The sequence below is a fragment of the Coloeus monedula genome, assembly GCF_965178545.1.
Source record: "Coloeus monedula genome assembly, chromosome: 2".
Classification (NCBI taxonomy): Eukaryota; Metazoa; Chordata; class Aves; order Passeriformes; family Corvidae; genus Coloeus; species Coloeus monedula.
Window position 1 is genome coordinate 30,890,854 of NC_138782.1, and position 26,026 is coordinate 30,916,879.

Genomic DNA, 26,026 nt, shown 5'->3' on the forward strand with positions numbered 1-26,026 from the left:
AATCTACGTCGACATTTTATTCTAAGCATTGAAAATGGTGTTTGCTTCAAAGTGGGGTAAAATAAACCATTGTTCAAAACCACAGACCAACCCAGTATAAATCAGTAACACATAGATATATTGTAAGATTTCCTTTTTTTTAAAATACAACCAACTCCACACATTTTGAGTAACAGTCAGGTATGTTAAAATAACCAGTCAGACTTCATTCAAATGAATTAGACAATTTTTACTAAATGAAAAAACCTACATTTAAAATATGCATTTAAAACAAAATGGAATTAGAAAAGAGACTTAAATCCATTTTAAAGAACTTGCTCACTGTGTCAGAAATCAATATATCTCTTGCATTATATAATGTGCCAGTTCATAAAACGCAAGTTACTAGAATCCTCAATTTAACATTTTCAAAGACAATACTGAAGTCAAGAGTTTTACATCTACTGATGCACATTTAGAATGGTATAAATCTGCAGCCTTCCCCCAAAGAATCTTACAAATTTGACAGTATTCAGTAAAAGCTTTTGTAGTTGTGTCCAATAAGGATTGCATCCTAAAGCATCACAAACCTGTGCCTTTCATTTATCCTACTATATATTTTGTATCCTCTCTATACCTTGCCATTTGCCAATGTTAACTCTTTTAATAAAGGAGAGAACTGAAAAGAAATACTGCATAACTCTTGATCACATACAGAAATTATTGCTACTATAGTACACTACAAAGCAGAAGTCTATACAATAGTATATGAAATTTGATCATGAAAATCCAAATGATAGAATCTTCAGTGACATAAGCCTTACAGTAAGTTGGACATTCCTGTAGCATTTTCAGCTCACCACCCATCATCTAGCCTATTGTATGTTGATGAACAACCATTTAAACACACCCTCTTATGAAAAAGAATGTCAGCTTTCAAAGGCTTAGCAAATAAGGATCTTCATGTTCTGTGGAACTATGTAAGATGAATTTTGATACAGGTAGGAAGTTACCCGGAAGCTAAGCATGCCAAAGGTGTTTCATGCTAATAAAAACTAAAGCCAAGGTACCACTTAATCAAGTTACCAACTAATAGGCAATACCATTTTTGTCCTATCTAAGTTAAATGAAGTGCCATCGCACAGTGTAACGTCAATAATTTAAAATAGTGTAGTGCACAAATTCATTGTGTGGCAGTTTAAGTTAAAAGGTCAGGACAGGTTTTTCTGTCTTGATATATGTTGGCTGACAAGCTGTCCAGTCCGGGCATTTGGGACTCAGTTTGCCTTTCAATCACTACTTTACTATAAACTTTGCATTATAGTGGGGCACATGGCATTATGATGAAAAAACAGGGGATTAGGGGGAGGATAAGAGATCAATGGCTGTTCTAGAAAGCCCCTTCCTCATACCAATTTCAAAGAGCCAGGAAATAAGACTAGATACCATATTTGCATCATTCTAGCTACAAAATAACCAAAGAAAAAGCAATCAAGCAACAATAAGACCACATTACACAAATGGAACATCATGCTCTCATCTGGTTTAACTATGACACCAAGTTTTAATTGGGATGTTGGTCAACTTTAAAAACCGTGGTAAATGTGAATATGTAGTTGCAATAGTTTTTTCCTAATTTTTTTTTCCTCTCTATGCTGGATATTAGAACTTGGAGCTATACTTGTTACAATACAGTGTCGCACATCTTTCTACTAGAAAAAATTAATAAAGATCCTTTACCCGTCTCTTTAAGTTAAACGTGTGACATCTTAAAGGGTGTCAAATGGCTGGATGGTTTTACAGTGCACACTTATTATATACTGTAATATGGAGTTTTGTCCTTGACAGATCTGATGGTGTTTTCTACATTATTTCCTTTCTTCACCTCTTCTTCGGTGGATTAGCTGTGCGAGGTGGAGTGACTGGACGCCCAGAATTCAGTCCACCATACTGGTACTTGGCTTTCTTTTCAGATGGTTTCAATATCTTAGAGAAAATAAAGAAGTTCCTTTGAGTCAGCAACAACTAAGAACATTTCAAATACTGTTAAGCCCACATGAAACCTTGTTCAGTAGGAACAAGAGGGGCGAGGATAGTGGGGGAGAGGAAATCACATCGCAATCCTGCAAATTTCTTACTTCTACATGCAACAGTAATACTAACTCTAAATTCTTCTAGTGCTAGCACTATGTTGAGGTGGGAAGGGGAAAGAAAAGGGGCTGAAAACACATCCAGGAAGGAACTAAAATCTGAACAAAGCAGCCATACTAAAAGGCTCCCTATAATCCATTAGTTTGCATAATTGTGTACTCCGATCACTAGGTATGACCAAAAAAATCACCCAATTAAATATTAAACTTTGAAATGAGCATTTGAATAGAATGAATAACTTAATATGCAGTAGTTTGGAAAACATCGAATCCCAGTTTTCTGGCGAACAGTTGGTTTGCAGTTCCAGTTGTTCACAAATGCCAGCCTCCTGTGCAGTCCTTGCTGTATCCTAAGAATATTGCTCTATGCTAACCATCAGCACATCGACAAGCGCACTAACTCGGTCCATACAGCCCACCACCTACAGTCATACTTAATGCCCACATATACCATACCTGGAAGGAACACATCAGAGTTTCATCCACACTCATCATGCCCCCTGCATTGTCAAACTCTCCACAATAATTTGGAGCTGAGAATAGGGTGACCAACTGCCGTTTAGCAAAGAATTCGTATCCATCTTCAACCACCTGTCAACACCAGAGAAAACAATATGGCTTACATAAGCAAAGTAATTTTGAAGAAAAAAAAAGAATCTTGAGGAAAACTGGACTTTCTAATATAAAGATGCAGGAACTCATCAAAAAGCTGATTTATGTCTTGACTTTTAGACAGGACAAATTCACTCATTTTGTCTTACCTGACATGGAATGCCAGACCAGGTAACATGCCCATGCCCATATCTGACACTTCAAATGTTAAAGACACATCAGCTTGACTGTTCAGTATTTTCATAGTTGAAGTCCAATTATGCACTGCCAGTGTAAGGATTCCCAGCATTTTATGCTTTATACACAGAATGTGGATGTTTGACCTAATTAGTTTGGAGCACATAAGATTTGGATATCACCTTCACTGCAACTTGTAACAATTAAGTTTTGCTTACATTGGTGTTGATTACACACAACCTCAAGTGTAGGTGATTTTAGAGCATCAAAATTATTTTAAAAAAAGAGTGATTCTGCCGTATCTTCCCTAAGAGCACAATGCAGCTTTAAAATAATGCAAGTAGTATGACGCATCAACTAAGGATGTTCCTTCTTCCCCAAAATAAAAGCTTCATGTTACAACGTAATAAAACTAGTGCACCCAACTGCTTACTTTGGTGCAATCATCATGATCTTTTATAAGACATCAACCTTCTTTTATAAATAACTGAATCAACTACATGAATATAGGAAATTGGCAGCAATCTTAATCAGCAATTAAGAAATCCAGTCAGCATATGGAATGAATACTACATCTTCTCTAATGTTTTAGCAGTAAAATTACTAAGATAAATATTTAAGTGTTCTAATAGTGTACCCAAGCCTAACAGTGACACAGAATAAAGAGCCTATTTTTGTTTCACAGCAGGGGAGAGCTTCTAAAATTGACTAAATAATGGAACTGAAATGTTATACAGGAAATTGAAACCTGATGTCCACTTAACTAGCACTCTTGCTTAAAGTAACCTAATAAAAAAAGTGTACTAAAGATTGACAATGCAAAAACAGCCTGACTGAAACGTGCAAAAAGAAAAACAATCTATGCCAAAGTACTCCAGATGGCTGAACCAAAATACAGGCAACAGTGAAAGTTTTTATGTACAGAATTGTTTGTAGAGACAGTCAAAATGCATTTAATATTTCAATGAAGTGAAGCAGAGGTAGTTTAAGCCAGAACTACCAGGGAACTGTCTACTGCTGAAACTGAAAAACTCAAACTTCAGTGTAAATCTCAAATTCAAGTCACTCTGCCTCTTTGGAGCCTGGCGACTTTACCTCTGATGTTCACATACATCTGTCTAACATTTAACAGTACAGAAGGAAGAGATCAGTTGAGAAATCCAGCATTAGTATTCTACTCCACTGACATTAGACACACAGTTCAACATGAGCCAACAGAAGGACACAGCCTTTACAGACCCTTTATTAGGAAGACCTTTTTTCTCTAGAAATAACACAGTGCAAATTAAGTTTCAAATATATACTACTGATAAGGAGCAGGAGAGGTTTTAAGAAGCAACAGCAGCAAAATTCATACCTGATGAGCTCGACAGATCAAATCCAGATCATGACGATTCAGAAATTTACTGACCACATCAGCACCAAAAGTGAAAGAGACCCCACGATCATTTTCACCCCAACCTTGCACATCTTTGTCTGGGTCAGACCACAGCAGGTCACAGAGCAAACCTTTGAAAGATAGCACAAGTGAAGATACCAGTCTTAGGAGATATTTTATGATGTAAAACAGTTCTATCGTAATTACCAGAGTAACTCTCCTAAAGAAAATAAGCCTTAGCAATAAATGCAGCAATATTTAAACTGCAACCCAGATAAAGAGTACAGTCTGTGTCAATTTGGAGAGTTTTCCCCCTCACCACTGAAAATGCCTTTAGATGAAAAAAGTCAGAGCCAAACAGTTCTCTGAAATAATTTTTTTTTTTTAATATTCAGTGTGTTTACAGTGAACATTTGAGGAGTTTAAAAATACTGAAGTGCATGTGTATTAAAAGGCAACCATCAATTTCACAGCTCACCAAGAAAGCTTAGTGTGAAAGCTGCAGCAAATTTAAAAGTCCTATGCAAGGCCAATCAAATGCAGCAAGTAAATTTGTACCATTACATTTCTGAACATGGAACAGCTTTGATTCTTACCTTTCCTACCATTCAGGAGGAACCTTAGGTGACTAAAACAAAATGTAACACAGCAAAACACTGATATATTGCTTCAGGTAGCACTGTCAATTTGCTTGGACCCCTGTTGACTTTTTCAAAAAGCCTCGTGACAGCCAGTCTGGAATTTAAACTAGAACAATAAGCCTCTCTGGCATTTTAGCACTGGTCAAGATATTTGTTTTTGCTGCCAACAAAAGGTCAGCTAACTCTGGAGTTAACACTGGCTATTTAAAAAGATTTCTCTAGATCAACTGCAATGCCTTTGCACGTACAGAACTTTCTATGAATTTTCACATGAGAAAGAACCAGGCCAATCCAACCACAACACAAACAAACCCCCAAACGTTTGAAAGGCATTTCATAGCTTTCCATGAAATTGTACTTTCTTTACCTGTGATGACCCATAGGCATTTAAGTACTTAACAGCTTTGTTTCACAATCTCCTTTATCTGACATTCAGAAGTTTGATTTACATTTACATCTGGTTACTTGCTAAGCAAAACATTGAAGACGTTACTTCTTAAATAACAGATCCTTCAAGCTGTAATCAAGCAAACCAATGTCTGAAACCTATTGTGCAACTAGACCATTTCATATTTACATATGTTTATCAAATGGTCTTTGGCGCCAGACACAGCTCCTCGCTAACAACAGGCTAAGATTTTATTTGTTTTTAGAAGACAAAGAACAGAACAAGTACAACTGCATTTTAGGCAACATTTCTATCTAGAAATAAACTACTGAATACAGACAGTACATGACAAAAACTTAACTTTACTGAAATGTAGTTCTGTATTGAGTAACTTGTTTTTCAAAACAATAGTTGCACTGCAATCCCTAATGGTTTCTTACCATGAATTTCCAGCAAGTGACAGAAGCTGCTTGTCTCAGCTGCTTAGCAAGTGCTTCCTCTTCTATCCTCTCCCCAAAATCAAATCATCTTTAGGGTCATACACAACAATACGCAAATCTGTCCTAAGAGATCTTTAAACTGCATTTGAAGTTGAAAAGGCTTTTTTCATCAGGCTAGAAGAAGCCATCATAATGATCTAATCCTGGCACAGCCGCATGAACACCTACCAAAACTTCTGTATCAACACAAACATTCCCTGAGTGACACTCCTTCACAAAGGGATAGCTTTGAAGGGCTTGAAACCTTCACGGAAGTGAGACTACTTCAGTTTATTTTTCATTTTCCATGAGATTTACTTCCATTACGTAAAACTGGCTTCCTTAAATAAAAAATGAAGACCTTTGTCACTGTAGCATAGCACACATGCCTCTGATGGGACATTTCATTTTCACTCTGACAATACACACACAGCTATTGCTTCTGAAAGCAAAATTAACACAACAAAACACTACACAAAACAAGAGCCTTTTAAAAAAAAATATACCTATTTTTAGGAGGTACTAAGAAGAGAGATGATTTTAGTGGAGTGTCCATGGAAACAAGAACTACGTTCTGTAAGGGCATTCCTGAAGTGGGGGTGGCTCAAGCAGTATTATTTGCCTGCTGAATAGAACCATCTTTTCTGGTAACGCTGATCTATGCAAAGATTGGCTCGTTTGTACTGACATTTATTTGGTTATGCATTGAGTGAATAAGTAGCATAAAAGGCCAAGCAGTGTAGTAATTTATACTCCCAAAACAACTATTCACCAGTCTACAATGCTTCTCACTGTCAGGACTGTATATACTGGCTTGCACAGAAGTGGTGTTGTTTAAGGGACAGTAGATATATTAACATTAGTCCCTGAATTACTACCATGCATCAATATTGAGGAACATTATAGGAAACAGAATTCTACTCCAAAGTTTAATTGTAATTGTAACTTATGTTTAAAAAAAAGATTTAGATCTTGTATCTCCCTCTGAAAGTTAATTTCAGACCACTGTTGAAATCATCACTTTAAAAACTATCCCATTGTACTGCTCAATAGTCTTCTCAATCTGCTAGTAAAAAATCTGTAATAAATGAGACACTGAGCAAGATTGATTAAACCATTCAAAAGAACATTGCACAGAAACCACTAGCAATTTGCACCCAACATTTATAAACAGAACACCAACCTATCAGAAGAAAATTTCACAACTAATACATTGATAGATGCAATTGAAATCCCAACTGCAGTGAAGTAAGAGCTGTACTTCTCAAAATTAAAGAGGAAGGAGACAAATAAAGAGAATCCCAGATATTTCAACACTCAGGAAGCTTTGAACAGTTATGTTATTGGATAGAGTAAAAGATTTGTGTGTGCCCAGCCAAGGAAAGGGGACTAGCTATTCAGCTTCCTATATCTTTCATTAGATTTCTAAGATGTTTTTAGGGAAACTTGTGAATAATGTATCCAAACTTGAAAAACATACCCTACTCTTATGACAAACAACAGCAACACGTACAACAGCTTTGAACATATCCGACAACATAGCCATCATGAGGAACAAGACTCACACCCTACACAGGCACCAAGGAATACTGTACTATGAACAGAGGCTGTGTTAAGTCACTACATTGCTTGCACAGAAATTGATCAAACCTGTTTCACCATTAAGACCTATTTACAGCAAATTCCATGTCACTCACCTGTGTCAGGAACATCTGTAGGTCTCATAATTCTCCGTATCTGCTCCATTGACTGGAGATCTGGAGACAGTCCTGTAAAAGTACAAGAAAACAAGTGACTCATATACACATTTTACCTGTGGAAAGGGTTCCAGAGAACACAAGGTTTGAGGTTCAAAGGCACACTGCATCCATTGTTTCCACTGCAACATAAACAAAAGGCAGTTTGCTATAAGACAATTACGTTGCTGAATAGAGGGACAGAGAATAACGCAAGTGAAATTAGCAAGGGGTTCCAATTACCATCCTTTTAGCCATGGAGGTTGTCATCTACTGTAGCTCAGCTGCTTAAGTCAATTATAAAATCACAGTACTTTGATTACTCAAAAAAAAAAAAATCACTTAGTACAGACACAGCTATCTTTCTACAGTTTAGCCATTAACATGCAATTACAACTAATTGCAACTAAAGCACAGAATTCCAAAGCCACCCTTTGAAGAGTTTACACACCCTAAAGCTCCTCTACTTGGGGCATACAGGCATAAAAGAGAGCCTACTAAATGCCCTAGCATCTTAACATGTCCTTAAATAAGGGTCGTAGGTGTCTTAAATGACTTAGGCCAAGGTATCTAATTAAGAAAGCTGCAAATTTGAAATTAGAACATGAAGACCTAATTTGTGATGAAACATATTTCATGTTAACAAACCATATCCATTTGACTCAGTCCAGAACTCTGAACAGGACAGAAGAAAGTTGTCATTGGAAAGGGGTCACCATGTAAAATAATTTCAGCTAGTTTGCACAGTGGCAATGTGTATGTTACAAGAACAATGATATCTGACAGGAACCAAAGCATTTGATACAGACTTGAGGGACTTTTCTTCAAGCATGAAGATTTTAGATTATTTTTGTTGAAGCAGTCTTATGGTAAAAGCCTTCTATCACCATCAGCTTGCTAAAGCTGTCTATGCTATTACCTTGAGATGGCAAGGACAGCAGAAATCTGACAGTGAACTACTTAAAGGGAGTATTAGTCAAGTCTATAAACACAGCAATACAGGAATAATAATGTAAATTCAAGTAGACAAACAGCTTTTAAAATGTACTGAATGTATCGCTTCCCCTTCCCCAGATCTGATCTATTTGCACACACATTACATTAGCACTCAGCACCATACCCAGAGATTGTAAGGGGCAGTCTCAGTGAAATAAGCACAACTAGTTTGTGACTTTCTATGACGTTACAGCTCTCAGCATTTCAGGTTGCACCCAAAATACATCTTTAATCCCTGGAAGTGTTCAAGGCCAGGCTGGATGGAACTGAGCTTCCTGGTCTAGGGGAAGGTTCCTTGCCCACAGCAGGGTCATTGGAACTAGGTGATTTTTAAGGTGCCTTCCAACTCAAAGCACTCTATGATTCTTTAAAAGGAAATGTTATTATAAACCATGTCTCAGCCCTGTGGCTGTCAATTTTTGTGCTATTTTACACTACTGTAAAATAACAAAACCCTACAGAATTGCCTGCAGGTTTGCAGACTTCTTTGCAACCATTTCTATTCCCAAGTATTTTCCTGACTCCCCCTGCACAAAAAGAAATGGCTAATGTCTCAAATTCATACCTACAGAGAAAAGTCCTACATGATCATTGTTAAATGAAGGATATAAGAATGCAAACACAAGCTAAAGCTCACTCTAAAGCTGCTGCCACTACAGTGATTGCTGTAAACCTACAGCGTACTAAAAGTGTACAATTAAGTTGTTTTGTCACAACAGCTAAGAACAGAATAAGTATCTTTCAGTATACTTAGTACCCTATCTTTTTGAAGCATAAGACCACCTCTCCCCTAAGGGAAAACAGAAAAAATTGTCATTACTCCTGGCAGACTCATCAAATTTGATTTGAACTACTCTGACTGGGCAGAATTGGTAAAGTAAGTGCAATGGGTACTGACTTTATTGTGTAATCTTTGAATACTATGTAAATCAAGTAGAGTTAAACATCAACATCCATTTCATTGTCAATAATGCCACAAGAAAAACAAAATTCCAGAGCCTGAAAATACTACATAAATGCAGTATTTTACTGTACAAACACAACTCCCATCTCAGAGCTTAAATCCAATGGGGTAATACCAATGTATTCCATCAATATGACACTACAATATGGACTTCATTTATAGAAACTTGAAACTAATCATGTAAGTTCTCTAAAGATCAGAGCTAGAGAGTGGTGTCATAGATAAGAGGACCAAAGCTGTACAGAATACAATGCAGAGAAAAAAGGAAGAAGTCAGGAATGGTTATGGAATAAGCTTTAATGAAGTGAGATAAAGAGTAAAGTCAGAAGTTAGTTGAGAGGACAGCCTTAAAAAAAGGACAAATTATGAGATGTATGAGGAACATGGGAAGAGAGGGAGGTGATGGAAAAGATACGATGAAAGATCTTTTCAGTAGCATGAACTTTTAGAGACCGGGATAGCAAGAGTGGTTTGAGTTATACTGTAAAATGGATAACTCAAAACACATGCCCAGAAAAGTTTAGGTAAAAGAGATGACTCAGGATATGAAGCTATTGTAGATAGCCTACTACTAGGGGTTGAAGTTAGGTGCCTTTTGTTTTACTATGTTATGCGGTTTTGCAAAGTTTTATTATATCCCAGAGGACAATATTTTTAAAATAAACTATGCAAAAATGCGCAATATAGTAAAAAAGGCACCTACCTTATATCTACATGCTAGCTTCAACCTCCAGCAGAGTTGAATGGTTTGTGTTGCTGCCTCAGTGTCTATTAGAGTAGTAACATCATGAAAAGGCGTTGACAGTCCATTACTTCATTGGATCTGGAACGCAGTTTGGATAGGACTGGAGAAGAGTGGAAAAAGGGCAAAACTTATTTGTGTGCTGAAGGTCCACTTCCATTTATTAGGAGCACACAGCACATTATCAACCTTTTCACTTTACTTCACAGCTGCAGATCAGTTGACTGACAATAATTTCAGTTACAGACTAAGCCCGTACAAGTTTAAGGGGCAATTAGCAATGAATAAGGAAGCAAATACTGCTTTTTCCTAAGAGGATCCTTAAAGCATACTACGCACAAAATAACCTCTTCTTTAGTCAGTTAGGAAAACTTAATTCCCACCCCCCCAATTACAATGAAACTTTAAATCTTTTTTCTTGAAAAACAGCTCTCGAGGCTTCTTTCTCATAGTGCAGGTCTCAAAATGCATACACACAAAACTACCAGTTTTGTCATAGCATTCTGCTCTACCTGCTAAGCTGCTTTGATTATCTTCCACCTAAACTTAAATGTTTGCCTGAAACACTCCAGTATTTTGTTGCTATTCCTTCACTGTTTTCCAAAAAAACCCCCAAAATTCAAAAACATATGTTGATAGTAAAACAGTAATTCTTTTACATGCTGGTTTGGAGGCAAATTTATTACATGGGTTTTTAGCCACTGATACTTGGCTACCTAGGTGCAGAAGTGACTTTATATCTCATTCTTAAAACTATGAGATCTAGTCTTTAAGATAGCTATCAGTTCTCAAAAAAAACCCCACCACCACACTGCTTGAGAACTAGATTAAAAGATGAGCTGTAAAAAAAAGTATTTTAACATGTCAATGCTACCCAGAGGCTGGCAGACCGAACTGTATTACTGCATTAATTATGTTTTCACAGGGACTTAACATCTCAGAGCATATTATGTGTACAACTCCGTTAGCTTTCTCTAGCAGGCATTAAAGGCAGAAGCTTTCAATACAAGATGCAAGAATACTCCAGATCATTTTTAAAGCACATTCCATACAGGCATATCTTGCAGTGATACCTGTAATTAATAAAGGCAGGATGGCAGCCATCAGCAGAACCTCATGAAGTCTGGAAGAGTCTGCTCAGGAAATCTGGGGCAAACACTGTTTCTAATTCCAAAGGGAGGTGTTCAAACTAGATGTTTCTGCAGTGCTTTCATTTCCACTAATTTCCATTTCACTGGCAACACAGGTGTGACACCTACCAAACCATTTCTAGATCACTCAGTGCAAGGCTTATTAATGGAGGCAGTTGCAAATACAGCTGCAAAATGGCAGGATGGCTCCTACTACAAGTAATTTCAAATTCTTGACAACTGTTTGACACTGCAAGCTTCTGAAAACCAGTTAAGCATCACTGCCTGTAAAATCATGGGGAGGCCCGTTCTACAAAGAAGAGAGCCCAAGTAAGTTCCAATATTCAGACAAGTCACAGCCCTCAGTCAGATCAACACCAAACACTTTTTTCAGTACAAGAACAGAGCAGCACTGGGACAGGTACACATGGAATGCAGACTGTCTAGCAGCAAAGGCTTTATGGAGTCCATGCAAGCCATGTCCATTCCAATGTTAACAAATATCTTGCTTCAGGCTGCAGGCTTGACCGTGTGACCTCAGAGGTCCCCTCCACTAAAGTGTTGTGAAAACAGGCCAAAAGTATAGACCCAAAAGTAGAGAGCCAAGGTTACTTGTGAAAGCCATTCTTCACTGCTGGGGATGCTAGTGTTGGCTAAGGCTGCACTGATATACAGTAACAGCTCATGTGGCAAATTAGGCAATAATTCTAGCATTAAGTATCCTTCAGAGAGATACACTGAGGGAATACTTACAGATGCACTTCCCCTCAGGCACAAGAGGGCCACGTGTATCATTAAGAATGACACCTGTCTACTGACAAGCGCACAGAAAAGCATGACCTTTACAGACAATACAAGGTTAAATATCTCCAGCTAAATATCAGGTATGCACAGCCACACTCCATTTTGGTATAGCATTAACCCAAAATCAGTTGGGACACAGCCTTTAAAAGAAGCCATTAGCTTACCTCCATGACAACAGAAGATCTTCTCATCCACAATGGCTGCAATAGGCAGACAGTTAAAACAGTCTGTGAAGGTCTTCCACAGCTTAATGTTAAACCTCCGCTTGCCTACGGGAACAGTGTGTGACATTAGGAAGAGAAAGTTGTTTTTTTAAAGCCAACCTGTAATACATATCACAGCCTGAGCAAAAATGTTAGCAAACTGTCTTCATAGGGTTTTATTTCTGTTAGCATACTTAGGTCTCAATCTCTTACAACAGCAATTCAAGGACAGTAGAAGAAAAAACAGTAATGCTCCAGAGCAACTTTAACCTTGGCTGGAAAGTATTTTTAGAAAGTTTCAAAGCAGGTTCACAGAATATTGAAACTCTTGCAATACAAGAGTCACTACTACAAGTGTTTCCAAAACACAGTATTAGTCTGTTACAGTCTTTCAAAAATAATATTTTTCTTACATTCATCATAAAATCCATAGATTCGATTGATGCTCGCACACTCATGATTTCCTCTTAGGAGAAAGAAGTTTTCCGGGTACTTGATTTTATATGCCAGTAATAGGCAAATCGTTTCCAGAGACTGTTTGCCTCTGTCTACATAATCTCCAAGGAAAAGATAATTAGCTTCTGGTGGGAATCCTCCATATTCAAATAATCGAAGCAAGTCCGTATACTGACCATGGATATCACCTGAATAAAAACAAAATGTTTACTGAAGATTAGTGCAACAACATAAAGACTTACACAAGTCAAGAACTTAAGCCAGCTAGTTAAGTTTTTATTCAGTGATCTTAAAAAAGGCACTAATATTACCTTCAAAAAGTGGCAATATGCATCACAAAGGTAAGAACCATGCTAGCATTAAAAAGCTGAAGTACTCCCAGGATATAAATAACTTGCCATATCTGCAGAACTGCTATGTCAGGTATGAAGTCAATCTGAAACCCAAAAGCTACAGAAGTCTTTACAATAAAGCATAAGCTTTCTAACCAAGCCTTAATTTGTATAAATTAAAACAAAGTTAGAAAGAAAACCTCTAATTGAACAGGTATATGACCAGGAAGCAACTGTATCAGGAAAAAGTCACATTATTTACTGCAAAAACAGATCAGAAAGAATTCAAACAGACTGGAGAGAAACTGAACATTGTGATGGCAAAGAACACTTACTTCAAAGGTCAATTCCCATAACAGTGCTGTACTAAGAATCCCATCCCCCAGCATTTAGGCTAAATCTTCCTTTGATGCACGTAACAAGCAGAGACTCAAAGACTGCCATCCCTTACAAGATACTCAACCCTACAGCTTGTTCTTAGGAAAAATACCTGTCATGCTACTCTTCACACTTCCAGCTTTAAAATTAACTAAGCTTTCCACGGAACAGCTGTGTGTGGCAATTATACCACGACAGTGTATCACATCAGAGCAGCCAAAGCTAAACTATCCATGAGCTGTCCCCACGGGTGAAGATGCAAAAGCGGCTCTACAGTAACTTGCAGCACACATGCAGCATATTCCAGCTGACTGGAAAACTCATTACCAGAGTGACTGGATGCAAAACAGATATGCCAAAAGCCTTCAGTACAAGCTGTATGCTATTTAGATTCAGTACCTCCTGGTACTGTACACTAAGCACTACATAAATGTATTTTCACTATTGCTGCTAGTTCAGTGGCAAAATCTTGACTTTGCTCACCAGAGTTATTTTCCAGTAGAGCACGAGCTACTATGGCCTCAAAAGAGGAAAAAGAACAACCCACACAACTTTTTTCACCCTAAAAAAAAAAAAAAAAAGGTTCCCAAACCTGTATGCTCCCTGATTCAATTCTTAAAGCATACAGTGGTAAGAAGAATACATGCTATATTACATTCCTTTAAACTTTCCATGAAAAATGCAATACTTCTTCCTTTAGGCAGCACTCTTCCATAACTATTTCTCACTCGGGGAGAAGAATCACTTTCCAATTTTCTTCTAATGAAGGTGATCAATATCTACTACTCAATTTCAGACAACTTGAAGCTTCACTGTCTAAAATCTTTTTCAAACATATGTTGCAACAAGAATGATTCGTATTCTAATTGATATTTAGAAGTCTCCAGGTCACAGCCTGACAAAACCAGAAGACTCCTCAACGAATCATTTCTATGCTGAGTCTAGGGTTCCAGAACCATGTTATCAAATCCCCAGACTCCAGCACTAACAGAATTAACTACCAAGTAAACACACTACAGAAAATATTATCATTGTGTTGTCTATAACTACTTTCAGTTACACACGTGCACCAAAGGGACAAATGCACTTAATGGGTAAAAACATTTTACAGAAACGATTTTATAAAGGGACCAAGGCATTTACCATTCCATTCAAGGCACTTAGCATTTTAAAATACAGCTTCATGTGAGCAGAAGTTGAAGTCTGCCAGATATAAAGACTTACGTTAAAAACCACATCTATTTTAAAATGGACATTTACATAAGAGCACCTTTCATCTTACATTAAAACACAGCCAATTCAAGATGTAGAGCTTATTTTGAACTGACTTGATTGTAAGACAAGACAATCTTATAATGGTTCCTCAGGCATTGCCTGAACACACTAAAATAATAGTTCAAAGCAGTACCAGCTGCATCTTTTGCTTTTGGTGAAAGCAATCATCTTTCTTTCACTTTTATCTAAATGCAGCTTTGACAATTGTTCTACATAATATTAAATTTAGATGCACCTGACACTTCCTGGTGCTTTCACTGTGTTTGGAATCCGATTTAAAGATAACAAATGCCCTATTTAACTGTGCATTGGCTACCCTATTATTGCACACCTAACAATGCTTTCAATTGCCTCCATTTAAGCAGATGAGGAAAAGCTAACTTTGAAGTAGGCCGATTATTCTTTGCAGACCTTGACTTATGTACAATCTACCTGAGTTTCCATGTTTTCTTCATCTAGGAATACAATAAGACTATACTACAGTGAAAAGTCTAAAGAAAACACAATGTGATAAAGCTGCACTTTACCTTCAACTTTATGTCATTAGGCTAGCTGGGCTGGTTTTTCCTCCCCACCCTACCAAGCAATTAGTCATTTAAAAATGACTTTGCCATTAGTGGTTTGTTTGTGGGTTTAGCTGTTTTATTTTGGGTTTTGGTTTTTTTAATTGGTAATATCCTCTCTTAATGTAAGAAACATTGCAGACATTGCATCTGCCAGAAAGAAGCTAATCTATGTTTGAGGATGTAAGAAGTAACGAATACAAAGAGTGTTTCCCCTTTAATATTATGACACTTTAACAAGTCTAATTCAAGGAATGCTAAGCTTTTGAAGACATTGCCTATTGTTAATAAGCAAGTTGAAGGATGATTACAGTCTGGTATTTACAACACTTTTTAAACATTTTCTACAAGCTTGTAGTTACAGTGTACTTCGGAAGAAGTCTAGCATCTTATAAAGGCTTAGCAAGGTAAAAAACACCCATGTTTTAGTTTTGTGTTTCTTAGTAATACTGATGTTTGCTAAAACTTGTGAAGCACAAGGAATTTGTTACATGGTAACTAAACCTAATTTAACAGTCTCCATTCTGTTTTACTCTCCCAATTGAAAGACTAACAACGCTTTCAATTTTTTAAGTGTTTCATTTCACAAGGCCTTTGTTTTGTTGATGCTTTGAAGTGAGCAACTGCAACATGCAACATTTGAGTTTTTTAAAAGCACCTAACTGCTTTCTGAAATAGTGATCAGAAGAGCAGCAGCTCTGTGCAAGCAAGAGACAGGTTGCAAAATTTGTACTACATGAGGGCACAAGCAGCCCTTATTGTCAAGCAATCTTGCTCCAAAACAGCGTGAAGAGCATCAGCAATCTACCAAGTGCTAGCTGCCTTTTCCTCACTTAATCCAATCTAAATTGAAAACTATATTCAAGATTTTGAAGACCTCCCTCTAATCTCAAAATCATTTGCCTGTCTCAGTATTCTTCCAATCCTCCTACCATAGAACTAGATTAAAACACCTACATAAAACACATACATATCAAGTTTACATACCACAAATTTTCAGAGGTGCCTCTAGTTCCAGAAGAATAGGCTGGCTAAGAAATATTTCCCGTGATTTTATGCACAAGCCCCGAACTTCTGCTTCAGTCATCTGAACAATCTTCCCGGGACGACATCCTCGTACTGAAATGAGATATTTAACAGTTCAAGGTAACTACCACACAGATATACAGCAATAGCTAAATGCAGATGATCTGTACTTAAAACCTGTATTTGACAAAAAGCCAGCATCACATTCCACATACGTACCAAATACCTTGGAATTATGCTGTCCAATGAATTGTAAAATTAATCTCTGATACTGTGTAATCTGTGCTTAAAGATCTTTATGCATCCAGGTTCTCAGAAGAGAACAATTTAAGCTGTGCTTTTGTCCATATCTGTATAAATAGCAATTCTAAGAAGTATTTAATTTAACAATCCCTTTTATGCTAGAGTATTCACAAAATACTCACGAAATTCACAAAATTCTCAAGAAAAATCTTGAGAACGGAAAACCTGAAAACATTTCTGCATTAGCACAAAGTAAACTTCTTTAGGACTGTTAAGTTCAACAGGACCAGTTAAATACAAAGAAAAAATCATAGGCATGATTATGTTTACACTTTCAGCTGCTTTCAGGAACATCACACTAAAACTACATATGAAACTTTCATATATAATGGCTCTTAAATAACTGAAACCTTTACAGCCAAGAACATTCTAATTAGAATGAAATTGAATTCACAAAACCTGTAAGTCAGGTACTCAAGACCTATATTTAGCATAAGTTTTCAAAAGCATTCTCATGTCACTGCACTCCAACCAACATCCTCTGGCAAGTTTATCTGCAGCTGCTTCTTTCTACAAGTATCTGTATGATTCCTCTGTCAGAGGCTTTAATGTGTCTTTAATGAGGCAGCAAAATAGAACAAATGTGTCTTCACTTTGGCCGATCCAGTTCAGTCTTGCATCTCAGCATAAACCAAACTTCAGAGTTCAAAGTAATAAGCCAGAATCTATTGCTGTCTACCACAGGCGAACATCCTGTCCTGCCATCTGTTTTAGATGAAAAGAACATTCAGCATTAAACCATGGTAGCACCTACAAGGGAAAGTAGTATGAAACTTCCGCAGCTCAAATCCAAATGCTTTCAAATTCAAGCACAGTAAGACACTACTCCATAAAAATTTTAGCTGCACCTTCAGTTAGTCTAATAAATTTGTGAACAGAAGAGCAAAAACTAGTTTTTCATGCACAGCAAATTCCTAGGTCACCTACTTATTCTCTCCGAAACAGAAGAGTAAGCTTGCAACTTCTTTTTTAAATTAACACAACCTTTTCCTTTTATTTCTGCTTAGTTCCTAGAAAACCTACTTTATATAGGAGATCACTATAATTACATGTAGCATTATCTACATTGTGCAATGGGGAAGAAAGGATATGAGGGAAAACAGTTTGTCCTAGGTCACCTAGTACTACAGTCCAAAGTGTTAAGCTCAAAAAGCTCTGCTCTGGTTATCACTGCATACTTTTCCCAGTAAGTGCACATGTGACCAGGCCAACACAGTGCTATAAATATTTATTTTTAATAAACACCAGACACGCATTAAACAGAAGTTAGGAAGTAGTCATGGGAATGTGTGAAAAGGAAGAACTGAATAGTGGTTTTCAAAAGCAGGGAAGAGATGTGAAATTAGATCCTGGGACAGCTAGTCTGAGTGCCAAAGCAGCAGAAAGAACAGTCTACCTGAAGTTGAGGATATACTGGAAATGCTTAGCTCATTAGAACCTCACAAGAAAAAAGCTGAGGCATATGGGACTTCTTTCAGTGAAGCTCTGAATCACTACCAGGTGATAGTTAACACATGGTAAGTCACATTGCTCTTGCTAATTAAGATTTCAACTATACTTGAGAAAACAAACAGTGTTTTAGTAACACTTTTCATGTTGTTATCTTTCATGCATTAAGATGTTGAGTTACATATTAGAAGAATACAAAGTCAGAAATAATCAAGGCGGCTTGCAAGCAATATATGCCTACAGGCTTCCATTTCATCACACCTCAAACATCCGAGCAATGTTCTTACAGGTACATCTTCAGCCCCATTACTAGCAAAAAACCCCAGAAAACTCAAGCTTGACAGCTTTGTACAGGACGTGACTATCCAATTTGTGAGGTACCAAAATGTTCCAATGAACTTCATTTCAAACGCTTACGTTCCAATAGCTTATAACGATCCCCTTCGGAGACCTGAAACTCCTTTTAATAGGCACAACCAACTGCCTTTATACATAAGCTCCCACCTGAACAAGCAGAGTCTTCATATTACAATGGCTATAATTTTAATTAAACAATTGCTCTATTTTAGACCCATAGCTTGCAAAAAAGTCACACCAAAGAGCCATGCAGCACAACCAGCTTTCCAGTCATGTCTTCCCACTACAGACAGTGGATTCTTTTAACCATAACCAATGACATTCTCTTCTGTATTTAACTACTTTCATTATGTTTTCCAACACCAGAATTATGCCATTTCATACAGATCAAAACTAAGAAGTGGAACTGCACATTTATTACGTCCACTCTAGTTTTGGAACTCAAACCCGGGAAAGCTCGCTATGTACAACATCAATGTTACCAGAAGCAGCACCAGACTAAGCATTGAGATCAAAACTGAGATAACAGTTCATGTAGGGCACCCAAAATACTTAAAATAACTTGGATCCAGTCAATATTTCTTACAACACCAGCCTTTAGCTCCCTTTGAAACTCACATGGAGGTTTAAACTTGGAACATTTGCTTTATAGGATTGATGCTTTGAGTGGTGCTGGATTTTTTCATGAGAAGACACAGTGAACATGCAGCTCCTGAGTTCATAATTAACCACCAGTCAGTGCCTTGATGCTAGTTCTTTACTTCTAACAGTAAAGCCCTAAATGCTGCAAATCCTCAACAGACAAATCAACCAAGTAACTTATTACCTCACTTCAGATTTTCCAGGCTAAGAGACACTTCTACAGCTCTGACAGGTGTATCACTCTCAGAAGAGGAGGCAACACACACCTGATGATCAGTCACTTCCATCCTTTGGGAAGGGTGCAGATCTGAGCCCTCGCACCTTTGCCAAGGCACTCTCCACCCAAACAGTCCCCAGCCCCAGAGAAAACACATAAGTTCAGTTACATTTGAAGTAATACAAAACCTGGGGCTTCATGACGAATAATCATCAATACTAGTTAAGATAAAAGCAGTTTTCTCCCACAGTTCACTGATCAGCAAAAAGGGTACTACATGTTGAAAAGTGAGAGGCTCCTGTGACCCTGAAAGCCTCAGCACTTCACTGGATTCACAAAGACACTGAAAGGTTTGCCATGTAGTCATCTGGAACAGATGTGCCACAGCTGTGGTACAAGTACGACTAAGCACTTATTTCAGCAGCTTACATTACAACTAGAATTTTGTTCAAGTTCCCCTGACTCAACTGAGCCTTGTATGTACTGTAAACAACACTGCATTTAGTTTTTCAAAAGCCAAATCCCCAAGAACAGATTGAAGGGGAGGTTCTGAGAACCAGATCAAGAGTGTAAGAGATGTTTTTCATACTCATTTACAAATTACTATAGCTAACCACTCAAGTCATAGCTTCACACATTGCAAAATCTGTAGCTCACAAAAAGCCTTTAACAGCATTTGGAAAACCACCATTTTTAATGGCTGACAGTTACCCAGAGCAGAAATACCATATCAACATTAAAGGTAAATTAATTCTCTTTAATCTAAAATGCAGATGCTGTAAACAAGCTTTGATTTACATAAATTAGCCTTTCGATATGGACAGTAGGGACAGCAATTCCTGTTGAAATACACAGAAACATGTGCATAGTGCTTTGACAGAACAAGCCTTTCCTGAAGTGAGCTTCAAGCAGAGTGACATAGCAGGGAATTAAAAGAAATAAAAGCAAATATATGCATTGAACACTGAGACTTATTTTAGCACAACAGATAGTCATCCAAAAGCTGCTATAATTGATACTAGAATAATCTCTGCATCTACACAATCTTTTGTAAGCAACCTTAAGAAGTCCAGTAACAGTAATTAGCAATCTAGGACATGAGCTGCACAGCTGCAGGTAAGAAAAACTTCGACAAAAAAGAACATTTTTTTTTTAATCCTCCAAACTCATGCCAGAGAATAGTAGATTATGTAAGCCAATACTGGAAAGAAAAAGGAAAGTGGGTCAAATTAGGCTGTTGGAAGTGCCACTTACATCGCTTCTTTCCATAGCCTTTCATGAAATGGAAATAAAATCTATTTAACCTGTTCTGTCATACTGCGTCTGGTGTGCCTTTCTCTAAGCAACTAAGTTGCTCATTTTGTGCCATCACTAGTAGTTTCTTCAATTACTAAGTCAGCTGTGGTATGCACAGCTACCCTAAGCATTTACACGGTGTTGGTCTCCAAGATTGCAGCACCCCGCCTACTAGACGTAACACTGACAATTTTACCGTAACATAAAAACCCAGAGACTCCTCCCTAGTATCATAAAAAATTGGGTCAGCATTATTGCTAATAAGCACTCTCCTTTCCCTATACTCTCCTTTTTTTGCAGACAGGCATTTATGTGGCCACACAGTAGCCACACAGTAAACTGCATCAGTGAACTGATATTTTCTTTCTAGAACAAAGACACAACAAATCAAAAGTGTAATCTAAACAGTTCCCCAAGTTGAAGACTACATCCTCTGTGAACTTGAGCTAGGGCTAGTGAAAGAATAAGCAGCTGGTTCTGCTTCTTTTCACAGTACCTGCAGTCAAGCTTATTTCTGAAATCATGGCTTTAGGAATCTATTTTGCCAGAGCAGATCTAAAAAAAAAAAAAAAAACAAAACCCCAAACTACAACGCAAGATTGCAAGCATGCAATTTTACAAATTGCACACAAGCAATTCCCTTGAGCTTACACTCCCCCCACATTCTGTGGCATGTTTAATCATTGGTGATTAACAGCTCCAACATTTAACTTTTTTTCTTTGTACTTAAAAGTACTTTGGAGTATTTGGCAATGTTGAACAGCCTGCCAGTAGTAGGAGCAGAACAGATTTGGAAGTTAAAGGTGGCATTACCTATGACTTGGGAAAAAACAAGCAGTTCTCACACTGATTTTGGAAGCACATTCTGAAGTTATCTGCTCTCAGTATTTTTAACATCCAAATTACATACTTTTGTGAGTTTAAGTCAGGAATCCTATACTGGGTTTTAAAAGCAGGTCTCAATTTTGAAAGCAAAACTTCTACTCCCTCAAAATATCTTCTGTTATTTAACTTGTTCAGCTGCCATCCAGAAGTGGCCACTCCCTACCTTGCAGCTAAACAAGAGTTAAGCCAGCAACACAAGTTTTAAACTTTCAGAACTGCTGCGACAGAACTAAGCTTAGAATGGCTCTCATTCACAAGTTACACTGGTGGACAACAATAATATAAATGAACCCGTTAGAGCTTTGCTCAATTCAGCAGGAACATATTGCTGAATACACAGCTCTTCTGCAGCGTACCCAGCAAAGCCCTGTACCCTTCCTACCATACATCACCCAAATTTCCCACTAAAAATAAAACAATCAGTCTTCTAGGGAGTTACTTTTCCTGAAAAACTGTGCTTTTATATCCAAGTAACCTTAAAGTCTTTCTAAAATTGCCTTCACCAGATGACCTTCACATTAAGTATTTTGCTGAAGAACAGCAATTGCTTGTGAACTCATTTTAGCAGGCTTATTTAACATCAAACACAAATTCACTGCAGAGCAAGAGACAGCCCAAGCCTTTAATGGGGAAAAAAAAAAAAACCCTAGCAATGAAGTGGTGTTGTTCTACCCAAACTTGAATTTACATTCTTAAAATACATACTATCCAGCAAAATTGATACTCATGGAGAAGAATGTAAAATTGCTTCAGGGGATGCCCCAGTAAGCCCATGAAAACATGCAAGTGTACCTACACCAACCTTTACCCATTCCTTTAGCTTTTCATGGACCACCTGCTTCCTTACATAGAAGTTCCATAAACTAACTGATGTCCCAGTCATTCCGCATCATACATGGTTCCAAGAATTGCTGAATTCAATGTTGAAGGACAAGATCACATGTTCTGTATTTACTGTTTGCTTAAGTACACTTGAACCTAAAACTCAGGCAACCAGCAAAACAGAAGGTAGAAGCCTCTCACTATGCTGTTGTCATAGGTTAGCAAGCATAGTCCCGGAAGGGATGTCCTTGCTAAGGGGTGCTTACAGTTTCCTCTGGGAACTGATAGAACCTATCAGCTGGCCAGTTTGAATATGGACAATTCTTTAAGCCACTTAAAGTTGTGAACACCTCTGTGATCCACATTTAAGAATAGGCAAACTCCCCCCCAAGCTCTCTCTCGTTTCCGGTGCTGGCACAGGTGGCTGCAGGCCACGCGGCCATCCTGGGTCAATGGACCTGTTCCAGCCATGGAACCCCCCCCAGTGCCTTGCTGTGGGCAGCCGGAGCAGCTCGGCTCTCCCCCCTCTCCACTGCGATGAGAAAAATTCAACATTCCAGCTGCAAAGCTGAGGTGAGATTAACCCTTTTACTGCTGTGAAGAGCTGAAAACCTGAGGGAAGAGAGAGAGGAGATGCTGAAAGCTGAAATTCTGTTGTGAAGCTATGATATATCAGAGTATCCTGTTGTAATTCCATGAAGATATGGGGGGTGGAGTGTTGAACTCGTAAGCAAAAGCACCTGCGCCGAGATAGGCAGATGCTGACACAGCTGTAATTTCATGAGAAGTTTGGACAGGGAGAGATGGAACAGATGAGGACTTTTGCTCCAAACGGGAAAGGAGAAAACTTCAGTCCCTAGAGGTGAACCAGATGAGGACTTTTGGTCCAAATAGGAAAGGAGAAAACCTCAGTTCTTAGAGATGCTCCCAGAGATTGTCCTAACAATGAAGATGAGGAAGACCCTTTGCTCCCAGGGAAGGAGAAGGGCCTCTGTTTTTGTTTCTGAACGGCTCAACCTTAAAATTGTACCCCAAAAACTTCAAGAGTGGACCCTCGAACGTGGGAAAACCAATTGCTATCTGTGTGTGACCTTGAACAAGCTGCAAGTCAGGGGAAGGGACTCACATGCAGGCAGAGAGACTCCTCTTCCTAAATGGACTGAACAATATTTGGAAGTGGGCAGCTGTCTCGTTGTGATAATGTTTTCACAGCATGAGCAAGAAGAGACTTCTTTCTAAATGGACTGAACAAGGTTATTATGGCAGTGGTAAACAGACTGAACATCTTAAGGGTTGTCTTTTCACATTGTCAGTGGGAGAAGGGAGGAAGGTGGGGGGAGGAGGAGAGTTCTGAAGGTGTGGTATAATTTTTTTTTCCCTTCTTTTAGGTCTGTTAATAAACTTCTTTATATTCTTTCAAGTTTGGTGGCTGCTTTGCAGTTCTCCTAATTCTTAGCTCACAGCAGATAAACAGTAATGAGTATTTTGGACCAAACCACTACAGCTGTATTATACAGTGATAGCAATTCCTGTCCTACTCTACTTGGAAAGCTAACCTGGCACAAAAATTTCATGGAACAAAGAATTGAAGCTTCTTTCTCAAAGGCTGACTTTCTTTTCCCCTAAAACAGGACTAATAAAATTCCTAAAATTCAAGGAAAGCAAAGGTAAATTACAAAGTTACTTCATAACTTCTGAGAAGTACCAAGGAGAGAAGTTACTGAAGCTATGATACAAAAAGCTTGGTGTAACTTCTGTACATCACTGTCTCTGGTACTTAACCAATACAGTTACATGGGATATAAACACAAAGAGCTTTGTATCAAGCTTGGTATAAAAAAAAAAAACAAAAAAACCCCCAAACAAACACAAAATACCTTCCCCCAGCCCCTCCCCCCCCCCAAACAACACAGAAAAGATGGTGCTGTGAAACTACGATGTCCTAGGCCGTGTACTAAGACAAATCACACAACAGAAGGTTCATTTCAATGTTCAAATTATAAACCACATACCTATTACATCTAGAGGCACCTCAGGCTGTAGTTAAGAGTAGATTCCCCTATACATCCCCCTTCATTATGTACTGCATCTGACCTTACTGAGTAACAGCCAAATATAATATGCCGCCTTCTCCACAGTCTGAGGTTTAGCAGGGTGCTTTCTTCCCTTGTAAAAAAAAGTTACATACCTACCTTTCTTGGTAACTAATGAGCATTTAAGACAACTTTTAATACTTAATAGTTACAGTTATCTTAAATTAGAATAGTGTTTCTCTCCTTTTACACTATCATTTCGCTGTGCAGTGAGCAGGACACTGAACAACTCAAGTAAAACCTGTGCTGCAGAGTATCTAAATGAAACAGTTACTGAATCATGCAGCCTTCAAGTGGCCAAATAGCCAGATAGAATAAAGAATCCCAGCAGACATTGCCTGATGCTGGGCTCTTGGCCTCCAGTGCACTTTTTCAAGCCAACCATTCAATTCGTCATGCACTTATAAAGCTAAAGATGAAGTAGCTGATATCTGCACTGCTGTACAAACCCAGAAACAAACTTAATTCTTCTGTCCCTCCTCTCTGGTTAATACAATACCTACCCTCCTAGAAAAACATCAAAACCATCGATTTTCTTTCTCTCTTTAAAAACTAACAATATATATATATTTTTAAAAATCCTTTGCAAGAAACTCCTTTAAAAGTTATTCTTGTTTCTTTTTCTAGTAACAAATTATCCAGTGATTTCACACCAAGCCAGGTAATAACTCTTGTTTATTCAGGATTCATCACCATGGTTTGTTGATACTGTTTTGCAAGAGATCGATAAGGTCTATTTTTCTTCTCTACAACTGCCTCTCTTTTTCAGCATCAGTTACAGAGCCTGGAACTGCAAGCACTACTACCATATCATAATACCACACCGTCAGGCTGGCTGGATATATTAATTAGTTAGGACACTAACAAAATAAGAAATATGTTATTGACCATAGCATGTTTGACCAGTATGCTCAATACCATTTAAAACTAGTAAGGAAAAATCTCAATTATTTCATAAGAATTTAAAATCCAACTTTCATTTTAAAAGTTAACTTACATTCAAATTTCTATGTTTATCACAACCTGTAAGGCCTCTGAAATCACAAGAAAACGAAGCCTGCAGCTTTCTTAGAAGACATCACATGACACAGTAAGAACACCAAGGCAATCACAAAAATCACCCTTTTAGCTGAACATTGAAGCAATAACCATTCTCTACATCTACTAGTAGTCTGACAATTGTCTTCTTGGTAAGTACTTCCTAGCTTCCTTGGTGCATTGGTACTATCAGAACTAGTAGCCCTCAGTCTCACCCAAAATAATTTTGTTTTAGAAAAGATCCACATTAAGTTCAGTCAGATTAATTCAAATTGTAATTTTGATTAGGTTAGGTAGATTTAGGCAAGCAAGGAGTCTCGCCTAGACAAGGCAAATTTGTTTGTACAGCAATATAAATGAAGCCTCAGTGCAGAAAGCCATCTTGTACCTAAGGTTACTCTATGTCTGGGTTTCCCTAAATACAGCCTCTCTTCCATATGGTAAACTCCCTAGTGTTTACTAAGACAGACACCTATAAATTTAAAAGAGCAGAGATTCATTCCAGCTGGGCTGCC

General features: G+C 37.9%; 1 protein-coding gene across 5 annotated transcripts in view; it reads right to left on the reverse strand.

The window, feature by feature from the left end:
• Positions 1 to 208: 208 nt before the first annotated feature.
• PPP1CB (protein phosphatase 1 catalytic subunit beta) overlaps positions 209 to 26,026 on the reverse strand; it is a 57,174-nt gene continuing 31,356 nt past the window's right edge. For all 5 annotated transcript variants that reach the window (XM_082302792.1, XM_082302791.1, XM_082302790.1 and 2 more), the window contains 7 exons: positions 16,371 to 16,502; positions 12,793 to 13,023; positions 12,341 to 12,445; positions 7,502 to 7,573; positions 4,276 to 4,427; positions 2,586 to 2,720; positions 209 to 1,965 (listed from right to left, as the gene is read on the reverse strand). In XM_082302792.1, the coding sequence (XP_082158918.1) occupies positions 1,861 to 1,965; positions 2,586 to 2,720; positions 4,276 to 4,427; positions 7,502 to 7,573; positions 12,341 to 12,445; positions 12,793 to 13,023; positions 16,371 to 16,470 (900 nt within the window). In that variant the 5' untranslated portion in view covers positions 16,471 to 16,502 and the 3' untranslated portion in view covers positions 209 to 1,860. The remainder of the gene's footprint in view (positions 1,966 to 2,585; positions 2,721 to 4,275; positions 4,428 to 7,501; positions 7,574 to 12,340; positions 12,446 to 12,792; positions 13,024 to 16,370; positions 16,503 to 26,026) is intronic.